The sequence below is a fragment of the Saimiri boliviensis genome, chromosome 12 (genome assembly GCF_048565385.1).
Source record: "Saimiri boliviensis isolate mSaiBol1 chromosome 12, mSaiBol1.pri, whole genome shotgun sequence".
NCBI lineage: Eukaryota > Metazoa > Chordata > Mammalia > Primates > Cebidae > Saimiri > Saimiri boliviensis.
The window spans coordinates 57,119,029-57,136,329 of record NC_133460.1 but is presented as its reverse complement, the minus strand read 5'-3'; the positions used below and the strand labels follow the sequence as shown (position 1 = coordinate 57,136,329).

Sequence of the window (17,301 nt, the reverse complement as noted above, 5' to 3'; positions counted from 1 at the left end):
GGGCCGCTCTACGGTGGCCGAGAGGATGCTGCCGATGTGCTAGAGGCCAGTCCAGAAGCAGCCCCAGAAGGTTCGGAGGGCATCGTTTCTCGAATCTGGCCTCTCGAGTGCCAAGGAGGCACCCTGGCAGCCGTCATCATGGTGAAGGAGCAGTTCCGGGAGACGGATGTGGCCAAGAAAATGTAAGATGGAGAAAGGGTGGCCAAAGGGCGGAGAAATAGGGCAAGAGGTCCGAGGTCAGCGGTCCCGGGTCTTGGAGGGTCAGAGATGGGGTCCAATGGGAAGGGGAGGGCCAAGTAGTCCCACAGGTGTGAGCAACGCCCAGAAGTACCGGCGTAGGTCAAAGAGCATTGGTCAGGCCGAAGGGATTCAGCACCTCGATAGGTCCCTGGACTGGGGCGGAGAAGGCAGAATGGTCTGAGCCTTAATAATTCGTGCACCCTGTGCCAAAGCTCGCGTTCTCCTGAAGTCCTACGATGACCCCTGTTCTTCAGCGAACCTATCCCCTGCTGCAGCGAGGGGAGCAATCTGGGGCAGAGACTTGTCTCTAATTCGGTCAGCTGCAGAGCGTCTGACAGGGAGGCAGGAGTTGCTCACCAAAAGGATGGGGTTGCCAACTAGAAAGCTGTACCGCAGGCCGACGGATGGCAGTGTCAGAAATGAGGCTGCTGTATTCGGGGCTTTTGCCTTCAGAAAAGCCTTATGAGGCGGTTGTTCCTTCTTACAGTTCTCATTGGGAAATTGAATCCAGCCGGGCGCGGGGTGGCTCAGGCCCGTAATCCCAACACTTTGGGAGGCAGAAGCGGGTGAATCTCCTGAGCTCAGGAGTTCGAGAGCAGCCTGGGCAACATGGCGAAATCCCGTCTCTAACAAAAATACAAAAATTAGCCGGGCATGGTGGCGCGCGCTTGTGGTCGCAGCTACTGGGGGAGGCTGAGGCTGGAAAAAACATGAAAAACATATGAGCCTGGGAGGCAGAGGTTGCAGTGAGCCAACCTCCTGCACTCCAGCCTGGGTGACAAAGTGAGATGCTGTCTCAAAAAAAAAAAAAAGGCGGCGGGAGAGGGAATTCATCATTCTTACAGCAGACACTGAGGAGGGTACTTCGTGTTACACCCACCCGGTGTTGGACGTTAAAGATAGGATCCGAATAAAACTTTTGCTGCCTAATATAGTTGGAGAAGGTACACAAGTCAACACTGGGTATGACAAGTGCAATAACAAGGGCAGGTCCAGGGGGATTGGAGAGCACATAATGGATCCAGGCCAAAGAAAGCAGACCAAACTCGAGGAGCATAACAGAGTGAGAGAGCATGGGTGATTAAAAGGAAGCAGAAGACTCGAAGCTGTGTTAAGTGTCTTGCAGGCAGTGAGGAACCTTTGAAAGATTTTGAGCAGGAGAGTATCTTGATAAGAGTTCTCCTGGAAAATCTCTTGATTCATGGTGGAAAGAATGAGAGAGATAGGGAGACCTTGGAGGCCATTGCACGGATCCAGACAGGGGATCTGGCTGCCTGCACTAGAGTGGTAGAGTCATTGGGAGAGGTGGATTTCAGAGAGGCTTAAGGTGCAAAATTGAAAGGATCATTAGGGATGAAGGCAAGGAGATACGAGATGGGTGTACAGAATGCCTTGCTTGGGCATCCGTGTGGATGGTTGCCATTTGCTGGACAGGTGTCCTACCTAGGTGGATGCCGCATCCTCCCATGTGGCAGCTCTACACCCACACTGGCCTTTCACACACACGTGTACACCTGCTCCCAGTCAGATATAATACATTCTCACAAAACAACTCAAGTGCTTCTGTTAAAGTGCAAATTAGGGCTATGTCAGTTTAGCTTAAAATCGTTTAGCAGTGGCCAGCAGCAGTGACTCATGTCTGTAATCCCAGCACTTTTGGAGGCTGAGGCAGACAGATAACGAGGTCAGGAGTTTGAGATCAGTCTGGCCAACGTGGTAAAACCCCATTTCTACTAAAAATCCAAAAATTAGCCAGGCATGGTGGCTCATGCCTGTAATCCCAGGTACGTAGGAGGCTGAAGCAGGAGAATTGTTTGAACCCAGGAGGCAGAGGTTGCAGTGAGCCGAGATCGTACCACTGCCCTCCAGCCTGGGCAACAGAGTGAGACTCTGTATCAGGAAAAAAAAAAAAAAACAACCCTCTAGCAGCTTTCCATTGCACTACTATTTACATTATTTAAATTAATTTCTACCAAAGTTCCAAAGCCCTCATGCTTTAGTCCCTGCATGCTTCACTGACTTCATCTTGTATTATTAGCTTTCTATGCTGCAGTATATACTGATTTCATTTGGTTTCTTGAAAATGCCAAGCTTGTGCCAGTTCCAGGATCCCTGCCCTAGTCATTCTCTCCACTTCAGATGCTCTTCCTTCTGATTGTCAGTTTTACAGAGAAGCTTTCTGACCATGCCACATACAGTAGTTCTTCAGACTCTATTGCTTATATTACGTCTGCCTCTGTTCACATTTATGTATCTTGTCTGTTTGTGGTCTGTCTTTCCCACCCCAAACTGTGAGTTCTGTGTTGGCATGGACCTTGTCTGTCTTAGCTAATCTGTCTCAGCCTCTAGGATGGTGCCTGGCAATAGGAAACACCCAATTTGTTGGAAGAATGAATGAAGGGACAGATAGGGCAAAAAACAAGTATTGGGGTCTGTGTTCAATGTGTGGGGCTTGAAGTGCCCGTGAGATACCCAGGTGGAACTGTCCAGGAGGAGGTATCTATACAGGTGTCCAGTTGGGTAGCAGTAGCTGGCCTGTAGAGATAGATTTGATAGACATCAGCATGTATGTGAGTGGCATGGTCACTCAGGAGAATGTGTAGAATGAGAAGGTAAAAGGAGGAAGATTGTAATGCTAGGTGATACAGTACACCGGTATTTAAGGGATAGCAGTGGAAGAAAAGACCTCAAAAGCGATTGTGCAAGGAGCAGCCAGAGAAGGGAAGAAGAAAACTCAAAGAGTATGTGGTGTCACCCAAGCTGAGAGAAAAGAACTTCAAGATTGGACAGGGTGCTGCCTTTGCTGCAGAGGTAAAATGAAGTTCTTACTGGATTCAGCAGCAGGCAGGTTGCCTAGGTGGCCTTTTGAGCACTGTTGCTTTGATGGTGAGAGTAGAAACTGGCTTCCAGTAAGATGAAGGAATATTTGTGAAGGAAAAATGAGAAAGGGCTGAATATGTTTAATACTGGTAGGAAAAGCCAGTGGAGAGAGTTGGAAGGATATATTGGTTGTGGTGGGCTGTGCATGTAATTGGTCACAGGTTTTGCTGTGATTTTTACCTTTTTTCTTCCCATTCCAGAAGCCACATCTGTTTTGGAATGAAGTCACCCGAGGAGATGCGCCAACAGGCGCACATCCAAGTTGTGAGTAAGAACCTGTACAGCCAGGACAACCAACACGCCCCCTTGCTATATGGGGTGCTCGACCATAGGATGGTAAGGCCCTCTGACCCTTCCTGGTACCTGTTGATAAAACTGGTGACTTACCAGACTGAAAGGAGCAAGGGTTTCCTTCCATCTCCCCAACTTCCCCGCACGTATCAGACCAAGTCAAGAACTCTGGCCTTTAGTCAGCAAGGTAGGAATACCTGATTTTGATTCCAAGTCATGAAAATTAAAAGAGAAAAAGAAAAAAAAAGTGGGAAGTGATCTCAGAAAGAAAATTTAAAAAGCAAAATAAATGATTCTTGGTCACCTGACCAGGCATGATGGCTGGGCCCTCTTTCCCATCCAGCAGTCTGTGTTGATCATTGGGTGTGCTTTTGTCCAAAGGGAACGAGTGAGAAGGATCGTCCATGTGAAACCTGTGGGAAAAACTTGGCTGACTGTCTAGGCCACTACGGGTATATCGACTTGGAGTTGCCATGTTTTCATGTAGGGTACTTCAGAGCAGTCATAGGCATCTTACAGGTAAGCACACAGGTGCCAATTTCTAAGACATCAATTCTGGAGTGATTGGTCAGGGACACTGGAATGAACTTAGGAATTGTGAGTGGTGGGGGATACATCTAGGGGACGTTTTTATGGTAAATACGTAATATTTTCTTCTCACCCTACATTAAATCACTCAAGGATCATTCATTTTATTTACGCTGAGAAGACGGTAGATACATGTTGTTAAAATAAATAACAGTAGTAGTTCAAACAATACAGAATAGCACAAAGGAAAAACAAAGTGAACAAAGTCTGGCTACTGGCCGTGAGTACTGCTAATCTGGTGAACACACGCTTTCTCTCTATGCGTATCCATAGTACGGAGCCATTTGCAGATGTGTGTATGTGGTCACTCAGTTAAGGGTACAAGACAGGGTGACAACATTTTTAAAAGACAAGAATGTTTCATTCTCTCTTATGCTTTTATCTATCTTGCTTAATTTGAAAAAGATGATCTGTAAAACCTGCTGCCATATCATGCTATCCCAAGAAGAGAAGAAGCAGTTTCTGGACTATCTGAAGAGGCCCGGCCTGACCTACCTTCAGAAGCGAGGGCTGAAGAAGAAAATCTCTGACAAGTGCCGAAAGAAGAACATCTGCCATCACTGTGGCGCTTTTAATGGTGGGTGGAATGCACAGAAGGCTGAGCGAAAGCCCTTTTCACGCACTGGCTTTTGTTTAGTTTAATAGTTTTACATAATGTTCTGGAGTCAGCTTTTCCCCCTATAAATCAGGCCTAAGAACCTAACAACTGATGTCCTATTAGGAAGTGGACTTCTCATCTTTTGTTGCTATAGTAGTTTCATTGATTTCATTAACCACACTACAACCTCTGGCCAATCTGAGAACCTAATTTTTTAACTGTTGGTAATTAAATTAACCATTATAGGTACTGTAAAGAAGTGCGGATTACTGAAGATAATTCATGAGAAATACAAGACCAACAAAAAAGTGGTGGATCCCATTGTATCAAATTTCCTTCAGTCTTTTGAAACAGCCATTGAACATAATAAAGAAGTGGAGCCTCTGCTGGGAAGAGCACAGGTGAGCCTGAGAATGCACGCCCACCTTCTGCCTGCCTCTTCCACACATGACACACACACTCCCTCCCCCACCTCCGCCCCATCCCTAGACGCCCACTATCTTCCAAAATGAGAGGTCCAGTTAGGTTCAGCAGCTCTCCCGCAATTCTTATTTGACCATAACAAGTGTGTATCTGACACTAAGGTTAATGTGGACTGGCCTTGTAATGCCACATGTTTTTGTTTTTGCTTTTGCTTTTAATTGAGATGGGTTCTTGCTCTGTTGCCCAGGCTGGTCTCAAACTCCTGAGCCCAAGTGATCCTCTCACCTCAGCCTTCCAAAGTGCTAGGAAGTGCTAGCATTACAGGTGTATGCCACCAACCCTGTCCCCTTGTTTGTGTTTTTACCTTAGTTCTTTTTTTGAAAATTATTTTATATATTTGTTTATATATTATTTTAATTTTTGAGGAGAGGTCTTGCTCTGTCACCTAGGTTGGAGTGCGGTGGTGTGATCGTGGCTTATTGCAGCCCCACCCTCCCAGGCTCAAGTGATCCTCCCACATCAGCCTCCCAAGTAGCTGGGACTACAGGCACATGCCCAGCTAATTTTTTAATTTGTTGTAGAGACAAGGTCTTGCTGTGTTGCCCAGGCTACGAACTCCTGGGTTCAAACAATCCTCTTGCCTCAGCCTCCCAAAGTACTGGGATTACAGATGTCAGCCACTGCTCCCTGGCATTCATCAATTCATCATTTTTAACAGTAACACTTTTTTTTTTTTTTTTTTTTTTGAGAATCTCGCTCTGTCGCCCAGGCTGGAGTGCAGCTGCACAATCTTGGCAACCTCCAACCTCCACCTCCTGGGTTCAAGCAATTCTCTTGCATCAGCCTCCTGAGTAAGTGGAGTTACAGGTGCCCACTACCATGCCCAGCTAATTTTTGTATTTTTAGTAGAGACGGAGTTTCACCATGTTGGCCAGGCTGGTCTCAAACTACTGTCCTCAGGTTACCCACCCGCCTGAGCCTTCCAAAGTGCTGGAATTATAGATGTAAGAGCCACCACACACCAGCAGTAATTATAGAGATGAGAGCCACCACACCCAGCCAATATACATTTTTAATTGTATGGGTAACATGTTACATTTTTATTGTAAAAGATTTTAAAATCATAGCTATACAGGGCATAAACTATTCCTCACATGGATAATAAAGTACAAGAAAACTGTATGGAGTAAGAATGGATGGGACTAGACCAGCCACAGTGGAGATGGGTGTTAGAGGGAGGGATTAGAGATGAGTGAGTGCCCATATGTGGACAGAAAGGACAGTACTCCTGGAAACAGGGAGGACGAGCATCAGCTATTGATTCAAGTGGAGATCTCTCCAAGGCAGTTAGAATTAAGCAATCACAGAGGAAGTTAAGGAGAAGGTATGTTTGTCCCTGTACTGCCATGGAAGTGAGGAGCTCTCTGAGCTGGGGGCAGCCTGTTGAAAGAGCCCAAAGGGTAATGTGCCCTCCTGGCTGTGGCCTCACCTGCATCTCCCCGTCACTCACTGCTCTGCTCTGAGACCAGCCTCCCTAACATACCACTACTCTATAAATTGCTCCTCCCCAGGGACCTGCAGATAGTCCCGTTGCTTGTGAGGACCACTTCTCTGCCTCTGCAAGCTCTCAGCAGTAACAGTGATTGTCCTGCAGGGCCTGGGAGGCGTTTTATTTGAAAATGTCTCCTAAGTGATTTGGCCCAGGAGGGACCCACCTCCTGATGAAGAGTCACCTGTCTAGTGCCTCCAACTTGGACCTCTGGGCATTCCCCCACTGCCACCAGCTCCCTGTCCACCGCACCCCACTTTACCAGAGTTGACACCCTAGATGATTCAGGTGGTGGTCAAGAGCCTTGGCCTTGGGGTCAGATAGACATGAGATTAGAGCCAGCCCTGCTGCTTACCAGTTCTGTGACATGGGGCATGTGACCTAACCTGGCCTCCAGTTTCTTCATCTGTAGCATCGGATTGTAACTGTGTCTGCTTTAGAGCTGCTGGGAGCATTGAGAGATGAGTTTCAGATCAGGTGTTTAGTGCATGGCCTGGCACATAGCAAGTGCTTGGAGCTTGTTGCCCAGTTGCAGTAGTATTTATCACTGCCACCACCACTCCTGTCACAGTCATGATCATAATGAATGTAGCTGAGGGTTCATCCCACCTCTGCCTGCACGCTTGTACTCCCAGTGTTCCATCAGCCTGGCGAAGCCTCCCTCCCTCTTCCAACCCAGCCGTCCTCCAGTCCCTTAGCTGCTGTCACGAAGCCTCCTCTGCTATCTGAACCACCTCTGATCCTACCCTTCGGTGTTATAACTGTTCTTGGACAAGGTGCATTTTTTTTTTTTTTTTTTTTTTGAGACGGAGTTTCGCTCTTGTCACCCAGGCTGGAGTGCAATGGCGCGATCTCGGCTCACCGCAACCTCCGCCTCCTGGGTTCAGGCAATTCTCCTGCCTCAAGTTCCTGAGTAGCTGGGATCACAGGCACGCGCCACCATGCCCAGCTGATTTTTTGTATTTTTAGTAGAGACGGGGTTTCACCATGTTGACCAGGATGGTCTCCATCTCTTGACCTCGTGATCCACCCGCCTTGGCCTCCCAAAGTGCTGGGATTACAGGTGTGAGCCACTGCGCCCGGCCGACAGGGTGCATTTTTGTTTGATGCCTGTCATGACGCGTAGAGCAATGGTAGGTCCTCCGTAGTCACTAAGTCGTCCTGGGTCTTCTACTACCTGGGGAATGTGAGAGAGAGCAACACATGGATTCACCGTTTGTCTATCCACACAGCCCTCTTCAGAGAGGGCCCCTTTTGCATCTAAGGGATACCACATCGTTGAATACGTTCACCCTTTATGAAGAGGGCTTGCACACAAGTGGGCCCATGGCCCTCTGCTCACTGATCTCAGGATTGTCCATGTTCTGATGTGCTCCCCGCCTGTTTAATTTTCGGGAATATGGAACCTGTGGCGTACAGGCAGCACAGCATGACTGAGTTGGAAGAGACCCTAGAGCAGTGGTTCTTAACCTTTTCTGGGTCACAGACATCCCCCCTTACCCCACTTCAGGGATTGGACAGAAACTATAGACTCTGTACCCAGAAGGCTAATATGTACACATACCCAAATCTACGTCAACACAAGTCCAGGGATTTGTGGACCCTGCAGATGAGTCTCTCCATAGAGATCATCAGTCCAGGTGGAAATGCTTTCCGCAATGTCCCTGGCACACTGAATGGCAGGCTGATGTTCTCTCAGCACCACCCGAGGCAGCCCACTGCATCAGAGAGCTGTAGTCGATAAGATGGTCTTCTTGTGCAAAACCGAGCCTTTCCTGTGCTATCTCCATCAGTCCCTGCTCGGTTTCCCAGTGCATAGCAGAATAAGTTGGCAGCTTCTTCCATGACCCTCTTATGAGGCAATTATGTCACTCTTGACAACCTCTTGCTAAGAGATGGTTTCCAGATTCCTGCCAATCCTTGTGCCATCTTGGATGCTGGCAGTTCCATGATGTTCTCAATCTCTTGTTTAGTACAGGTTGAATATCCTAATCTGAAAATCTGAGATCCAAAATGCTCCATAATCCTAAACTCAGAGCACTAACATGACACTCAAAGGAAGTGCTCAATGGAGCACTTTGGATCTCAGGTCTTCGGATTAGGAATGCTCAGCTGGCAAGTGTAATGCAAGTATTTCAAGATCCAAAAGAATCCAAAATACTTCTGGTCCCAAGCATTTCAGATCGAGGATACTCAGCCTGTACTGACTGTGGTGGTACTCCAGGTAAATGCTGGCCTTTGTCCCATACCTACGTTTCTGTTAACACAATTTCAGGTGGTAGTGAGGTGCCCATTGCTGGAAGACAGGACAGCTAAGGAGGGGACTTCTGGTCCAGGCAAGGACCTGGGTAGAAGACCTCTCTGGCACAGTTTCTTGCTTCCCGTTTCCAACTACACTATGATGTCCTCCAAAGCAGGACAACAATAACTTTCTCTGACTACGGTGTCATAAAAGCAGTAGCTGTTCAAACATTTATTTCTAACTTTGTTCCCCGTCTCATTAAGTTATACTTAGTAAATTGTACTTAAAACATACACTCTGAATTACACAATTGTAGATCTCCAAGAAATTTCATAAGTCAGCCACAAGACAAGGTGACCATTGATACCTTTGATCTTTGGCTTTCTCTAATAATTGGCATATTTCTTATATTGCAGGTAAGTTGTTTACAGCATTGCAGTTTTATTAAATAATGTCAATACAAAGCTAATATAAGTCCATTAAAAAAATTTAAATATAAAAAAGAATCAAAAAGATGTGATTCATCTTACCTAAAGACAGCTCTGTTAACACCTCAGTGAATGCTTCCATTTCCTTTTCTCTGTACAAAGATGTACATTTCCCCTGATGTGAGACTAGTCATATTCATGCTTATTCCAGCTACCAATATTTTATGGACACTTTTGATGTCAATTGCTACGTTTGTATAGTATCTTTTTTTTTTTTTTCAAATGATTTCCTGCTTTTCTACATAGAAATATACAATGATTTTATTTAGCCAGTAACCTGTCAGGCTGTTTCCAACTTTTCACTATTAAGAACAGCTTTCATTACCTGCCTAAAAAAAAAAACCCCAGCTTTTGTGAACATTCTTGTAGCTAAATCTTTGTGTTCATTTCTGAAGTTACACCCCTTGGGATAATTATGAGAAGTGGAATTTTTGGCTTGGAATAAAAAACAAACATTTTTAAGGCTCTTGCAGCATAGCATGTCATCCTCAGAAATCTCTGTTGTCACTTATCCAAAGTAACAGATAGGTTAGAGAACATGGTGAAGGAAAACCTGGCCCAAGCTATGGAAAACTCACATAGTATCTTCATTTCTGCCTTTCATCCTTTCCACAGGAAAACTTGAATCCCTTAGTAGTTCTGAATTTATTTAAACGAATCCCAGCTGAAGATGTTCCCCTCCTTCTAATGAACCCAGAAGCCGGAAAGCCCTCTGATTTGATTCTCACGCGACTTTTGGTGCCTCCTCTGTGTATCAGACCCTCCGTTGTGAGTGATTTGAAGTCTGGCACCAATGAAGATGATCTGACAATGAAATTGACAGAAATCATTTTCCTCAATGATGTTATTAAGAAGGTCAGTGCCTTCCCATTAGCTTGTAAGTTTTGTAGTATATCTATCCAAAAACTTCTGGTCAAGAAAATGTGAGAAAAATCAATCTGAGCAGGTTTGTTTCTGTTGGGGCTGTGCTGGTTTCAGCATCGGATCTCAGGAGCAAAGACACAGATGATCATGGAGGACTGGGACTTTCTGCAGCTGCAGTGCGCCCTCTACATTAACAGTGAGCTCTCGGGCATCCCCCTCAACATGGCGCCCAAGAAGTGGACCAGAGGTTTCGTCCAGCGCCTGAAGGGAAAACAGGGTAAGTTTCCCACAAGACATGTAGAAGCCAGTCCGCTGTCTTTGGTTCCTTTTCATGGAGTGTCTGTACAGCTTCTCCAATTGGAAGTTACGAGCTTTTCTCAATCTCTGTTCTTACGATTCCCATCAGCACATGTTATGCCAGGGGAACTATGACATGTTTTTGGCTGTTTAGGTCGATTTAGAGGAAATCTCTCGGGAAAGAGAGTGGATTTTTCTGGCAGAACGGTCATCTCACCTGACCCCAACCTCCGGATTGATGAGGTAGCTGTGCCAGTCCATGTGGCCAAAATTCTAACTTTTCCTGAGAAGGTAAGTGACCACTCAGCTGCTCAATTCTTTGTCTTAAATTCAGTCTTTTACATTGTATTTTGGCATAGCAAACAGGCAGTAGAACGTCCCTAGTAACCCACCCAACCCACAGTTTGGTTTATATGAGTGTATGTCTCTTCCCAGTGTGTTTTATACATATATGGTGGTATATAGTCTCTAAAACATCTGCAGCCACATTTGTTTCTGGCTTCATGTATATACTCATTTGTATGCTATACTTACTCTTCTGCAACATTTTTTTCTGGTTAGTAACATCTTGACCAAGCATTGTAGCTCACGTCTGTAACCCCAACACTTTGGGAGGCCAAGGCAGGTGGATCGCCTGAGCTCAGGAGTTCGAGACCAGCCTGGGCAACATAGTGAAAACCTTGTCTCTACCAGAAATACAAAAAATTAGGCAGGCATGGTGGCACGCACCTGTGGACCCAGCTACTCAGGAGGCTGAAATGGAAGGATTTCTTGAGCATGGAAGGTGGAAGTTGCATTGAGCCAAGATCACACCAATGCACTCCAACCTGGGTGAGAGTGAGACCCCGTCTTCAAAAAAAAAAAAATCTTAGACACTTTTCTCTGTTGGTTCATACCTCATATTTTAAACTAAATGGTAAATATTACCCCTAGTTAATATTCTTGGGATAGATTTTTATTTATTTTTTTTTTTATTTTTTTATTTATTTATTTATTTATTTATTTTTTTGAGACGGAGTTTCGCTCTTGTTACCCAGGCTGGAGTGCAATGGCGCGATCTCGGCTCACCGCAACCTCCGCCTCCTGGGTTCAGGCAATTCTCCTGCCTCAGCCTCCTAAGTAGCTGGGATTACAGGCACGCGCCACCATGCCCAGCTAATTTTTTGTATTTTTAGTAGAGACGGGGTTTCACCATGTTGACCAGGTTGATCTCGATCTCTCGACCTCGTGATCCACCCGCCTCGGCCTCCCAAAGTGCTGGGATTACAGGCTTGAGCCACCGCGCCCGGCTAGATTTTTATTTTTAAAACCTTACAGTCACTGAGTCAAAGCATTTGAACATTTTAAGGCTATTGCTACATACCCAGAAAGGCTTTTTTTTTGAGACGGAGTTTCACTCTTGTTACCCAGGCTGGAGTGCAATGGCACGATCTTGGCTCACCACAACCTCCGCCTCCTGGGTTCAAGCAATTCTCCTGCCTCAGCCTCCTGAGTAACTGGGATTACAGGCACACACCACCATGCCCAGCTAATTTTTTGTATTTTTAGTAGAGACGGGGTTTCACCATGTTGACCAGGATGGTCTCGATCTCTTGACCTCGTGATCCACCCACCTCGGCCTCCCAAAGTGCTGGGATTACAGGCTTGAGCCACCGCGCCCGGCAAGGCTTTTATTTTTTAAGAGATAGACTCTCGCTCTGTCACCCAGGCCAAAGTGCAGTGGTACACTCATAGCTCACTGTAACTTCAAACTCCTGGGCTCAAGCCATTCTTCTGCCTCAGCCTCCCAAGTAGCTAGGACTACAGGTGCACATCACTATGCTCAGCTAATTTTTTAAAAATTTTATTAGAGATGGGATTCTCAGTGTGTTGCCCAGATCGGTTTTGAACTCCCAGCCTCAAGCAATTATCCCACCTTAACCTCCCAAGTCACTGAGATTATAGGCCCCTGTGCCCAGCTAGTACTTTTTTTTTTTTTTTTGAGACTGAATCTCTCTCTATTGCCCAGGCTGGAGTGCAGTGACATAATCTCGGCTCACTGCAACCTCCACCTCCCAGGTTCAAGTGATTCTCCTGCCTCAGCCTCCTGAGTAGCTTGGATTACAGGTGCCCACCACCACGCCCAGCTAATTTTTGTATTTTTAGTAGAGCCGGGGTTTCACCATGTTGGCCAGGCTGGTCTTGAGCTCCTGACCTCAAGTGATCCACCCACCTCAGCCTCCCAAAGTGCTGGGCTTACAGGTGTGAGCCACCATGCCTGGCTTATACTTTCTTTTTTTTGTTTTGTTTTGTTTTGTTTTGTTTTTATACTTTCTTTTTTTAAAAATTGAGGTCTAGATAACTGCAGGACCTGCTAACAAGACAATATTGATTGGCTTTACCTTTGAGACTCACAATTAGCCCAGATCATAGAAGCTCCTGGTAAGCTTGTATCATGTGTCCTCAGTTGAGTTATTAATGATCCAAACGTTTCTTTTTCCGAAATGGTATTCCACAAGGGCTTGTGGTGCTGGTGTCACAACTTTTAAACCTTACAACCCCACACCCTACCCCCAAAACTGTTTCTAGGATCACAGAAAGTCCCTATAGATCAATCTAGCCTACCTGTTTTACCAGTGGGGAAACCAAGCACCAAGAAAGGATTATGCCATGTCACCCAGTGAGCAAACAGCTGAGTTGACACTGGAAGCTGGGCACTTGTTTGCCAGTCTGTTGTTCACATTACACTCAAGACCATAGGTAGCAGGCTACCCAGGGTGCCACTCTTTATCCTAGAATTTGTACAAGGAAAGTAAAGATTAAGATGCAATTGAGTGGGTTTTTTTGTACTGCAGGTAAACAAAGCAAACATCAATTTCTTGAGGAAACTGGTTCAAAATGGCCCTGAGGTTCATCCAGGAGCAAACTTCATTCAGCAGAGACATACACAGATGAAAAGGTAATCTTTTCCCAATCTAGTTGAATTTAACTACCTTCTCATGGCAAAGTTCCCTGTGGTCATACTCAGCCTCAGAATGCAATCCGGAATACACTTTGTATGTCATTTTGGCATGTGGAAAATAATCTGTTTAAATTTCCGTGAGCCTAGGTATGTCATTTGCTCTGTTCAGTCATTGAATATACATGAAGTACTCCTTTGTTCTCAGGCTTGTAATATTATTGGATCCAGGAGAACAAAATACAGTAGATACTAAAGCCTAAAGTGGATCATTGTGGCTGGGCTTCTTGTAATCCTAGCACTTTGGGAGGCCGAGGTGGGCAGATATCACTTGAGACCAGGAGTTCAAGAGCAGCCTGGCCAACAGGTGAAACCCCTTTCCTACTAAAAATACAAAAATTAGCCGGGCATGGTGGCGCATGCATGTAGTCCCAGCTACTCAGGAGCCTGAGGCACAAGAATGGCCTGAACTGGGGAGGAAGAGGTTGCAGTGAGCTGAGATCACACCACTAGACTCCAGCCTGAGCAACAGAGCAAGACTTTATCACAAAAATATAGTAAATATATATAAAGTAGATCATTGCCTGTGTTACCTGGGCTCCTGGGGCTTTTAGCATTTCTAAAATTAAGATATATCTTAAAATAAATTTATGGGTTTTTTGGTTTTTTTTTTTTTAAGACAAAGTCTCACTGTGTCACTCAAGCTGGAGTGCAGTGTCACAATCATGTTTCACTGCAGTCTCCGCCTCCTGTGCTCAGGCGATCCTCACACCTTAGCCTCCCAAGTAGATGGGAGTACAGGCACACACCACCATGCTTGGCTAGTTTTTGTATTTTTTGTAGAGGCAGGGTTTCACCATGTTGCCCAGGCTGGTCTCAATCTCCTGGGCTCAAGCAATCCACCCATCTCAGCCTCTCCAAGTGCTCGCATCATAGGAGTGAGTCACCTTGCCCACTCTGTCCTAGTTTAACAGGGAGCTTCTTTTCTTGGCACGTAAAATAACAATATGATATTAAAATGGAGGTATCTTAGATTTTATGAAATGGTATATTAAAGACTGAATCCTGATCTGAAGAAGGAGAAACCGGGGGGAGAACTTTGTTCTCACAGATCATGTTTATTGTTGCACATTCAGGTTTTTGAAATACGGAAATCGGGAAAAGATGGCTCAAGAGCTCAAGTATGGTGACATTGTAGAGAGACACCTCATTGATGGAGATGTGGTGCTATTCAATCGGCAGCCCTCGCTGCACAAGTTGAGCATTATGGCTCATTTGGTGAGTGGGATCGCTTTTTAAATTTTCCATCGTGTGGGAATTAGCCATGACTGTTGAAGGCTAAACTCTGGACTTCTAAAAATAAAATTGCCTGTTATCTCAAGTTTTCATAATTTTTTTTTTTTTTTTTTTTTTGAGGCAGGGTCTTGCTCTGTCACTCAGCCTAGAGTGCAGTGACACAATCCCAGCTCACTGCAACCTTGACCTCCCAGGCTCAAGCAAGCCTCCCACCTCAACCTCCAAAGTAGCTGGGACCACGGGCATGTGACACCACCGATGGCTAGTTTGTGTTTTTTTGTTTTTTTGTTTTTTTGTTTTTTTTTGGTTGAAACGTGGGTCTCGCTACACTATATTGCCCAAGTTAGTCTGGAACTCCTGGACTCAAGTGATCCTCCCTCAGCCTCCCAAAGTGCTGGGATTATAGGTGTGAGCAGCCCCCACACCTGGCCCAAGCTTTCGTAACTTTTGGTCTCCTTCTCTCACATATTAGTTTGAGTGAAACTTTCTTTTATTTTTTTATTTTTTGAAACGGAGTTTCGCTCTTGTTGCCCAGGATGGAGTGCAGTGACGCAATCTCGGCCCACTGCAACCTCCGCCTCCTGGGTTCAAGCAATTCTCCTGCCCCAGCCTCCCAAATAGCTGGGGATTACAGGCATGCACTACAATGCCTGGCTAATTTTGTATTTTTAGTAGAGATGGAGTTTCTCCGTGTTGGTTAGGCTGGTCTCAAACTGCTGACCTCAGGTGATCTGCCTGCCTCAGCCTCCCAAAGTGCTGAGATTATAGGCGTGAGCGACTGCGCCCACCCCCAAATGAAACTACTTTTTAATTTCAAGCTTCCTTTTAGTAAGCTTTAATATATTTTAACATTAATTTTTTAGTATTTGCAACTTAATATTCATACAAAACACTAAAACAGGATTTAATTTAAAGTTAGTGTGAAAGTGACTAGCATGATTTCACAAAAACATACGCATATATGTGTTGTGTGCACAAACTTATATAAAACAGGTATGGCAGAAAGCTGACTTTTTTTTTTTTTTTAAGAGACAGTCTTGCTTTGTTACCCAGGCTGGAGTGCAGTGGCACAATCTGGTTCGTTGCAGCTTTGACCGCCTCAGCTCAAGCAGTCCTCCCACCTCAGCCTGCTGTAGCTAGGACTACAGGCATATGCCACAATGGCCAGCTTTTGTGGTTTTTTTTGAGAAAGAGCCTCTCTCTGATGCCCAGGCTGGAGTGCCGTGGTGTATTCTCAGCTCACTGCTATGTTCAAGTGATTCTTCTGCCTCAGCCTCCCGAGTAGGTGGGATTACAGGTTCCTGCAACCATGCCTGGCTAATTTTTGTATTTTTAGTAGAGCCAGGGTTTCACCATGTTGGCCAGGCTGGTCTCACACTTTTGACCTCAAGTGACTCACCCGCCTAGGCTTCCCTAAGTGCTGGAATTACAGGCGTGAGCCACCATGCCCAGCCTTTCTTTTTTTTTTTTTTCTTGATTATATGCTAAACAATTCTTCTTCTTTTTTTTTTTTTTTTCTTTTCCTAAAGTAGAGCTGAGGTCTTGGTGTATTGCCCAGATGTGTCTCAGTCTCTTGTACTCCATGGATCCTTCCACTCAGCCTCCCACAGTGCTGGGATTATAGGCATGACCCACTGTGCTCAGCCAGAAAATTGACTTTTGATTTAACTTCGTGTATTAACTAAGCAAGCTACTAAAATGCTTAAAAGATTTTTCCTTGCATTTCCTTAGTCCTCCAACTAAGATCTAAAACCATGTTTTTTGGTGATTTAGTTTTGCAACAGCAGCAGTTCCTTTTTCTGGAGGTTTAAAATGGAAATGAGATGCAGCTTTAATTTATTCAATATTCATAGAGTCTCCTGTCTGTAAAGCTGTTAATCCATGGTCCTTTGCAAACAGTGTTTAAGCAGACTCTCATGGTAACATTTTTTTCTAGATTCATTTTGGGGTATTCTGAGCACATTATGTCAGTCTGTTTACCTAACAGTAGAGAAATAACTAAGAAGTAGTTTGTGATTATGGGATTATGATTATGAGAACGTAGAGGGTTAACTAAAGCCTTCTCTTTCTGGAACTTTTTGCTTGGCTTTGGAACATTACAAAATAGAATTAATTAGGTTTTTTTGACTGGCAGTGACACACACCTGTAGCCGCAGCTACTAAGGAGGCTGAAGAAGGAGGATTGCCTGAGTCTAGGATTTCAAGGCTACAGTATCCTATGAACACACCTATAAATAGCCACTTTACTCCAGCCTGGGCAACATAGTGAGACCCTGTCTCCAAAAATAATAATAATAAAATAGAAATTTTTTTTTTTTTTTTTAATTTTCAGGCTGGGCACAGTGGCTCACATCTGTAATCCCAGCGCTTTGGGAGGCCAAGATGGGTGGGTCACTTGAGGTCAGGAGTTCCAGACCAGCCTGGCCAAAATGGTAAAACCCCATCTCTACTAAAATACAAAAAATTAGCTGGTATGGTGATGCATGCCTGTAATCCCAGCTACTTGGGAGGCTGAGGCAGGAGAATCACTTGAACCAGGAGGTAGAGATTGCACTGAGCTGAGATTGCGCCACTGCACTCCAGCCTGGGTGACAGAACGAAACTCCA

General features: G+C 45.2%; 1 protein-coding gene across 1 annotated transcript in view; it reads left to right on the top strand.

Annotated features, from left to right (window-relative positions):
• Positions 1-17,301, top strand: part of POLR3A (RNA polymerase III subunit A) — a 60,947-nt gene continuing 43,646 nt past the window's right edge. Inside the window, exons 1-10 of the mRNA XM_003939766.4 lie at positions 1-182; positions 3,321-3,456; positions 3,793-3,930; positions 4,405-4,576; positions 4,844-4,998; positions 9,915-10,154; positions 10,278-10,440; positions 10,615-10,751; positions 13,295-13,398; positions 14,535-14,676. Of these exons, the coding sequence (XP_003939815.1) occupies positions 139-182; positions 3,321-3,456; positions 3,793-3,930; positions 4,405-4,576; positions 4,844-4,998; positions 9,915-10,154; positions 10,278-10,440; positions 10,615-10,751; positions 13,295-13,398; positions 14,535-14,676 (1,431 nt within the window). The 5' untranslated portion in view covers positions 1-138. The remainder of the gene's footprint in view (positions 183-3,320; positions 3,457-3,792; positions 3,931-4,404; positions 4,577-4,843; positions 4,999-9,914; positions 10,155-10,277; positions 10,441-10,614; positions 10,752-13,294; positions 13,399-14,534; positions 14,677-17,301) is intronic.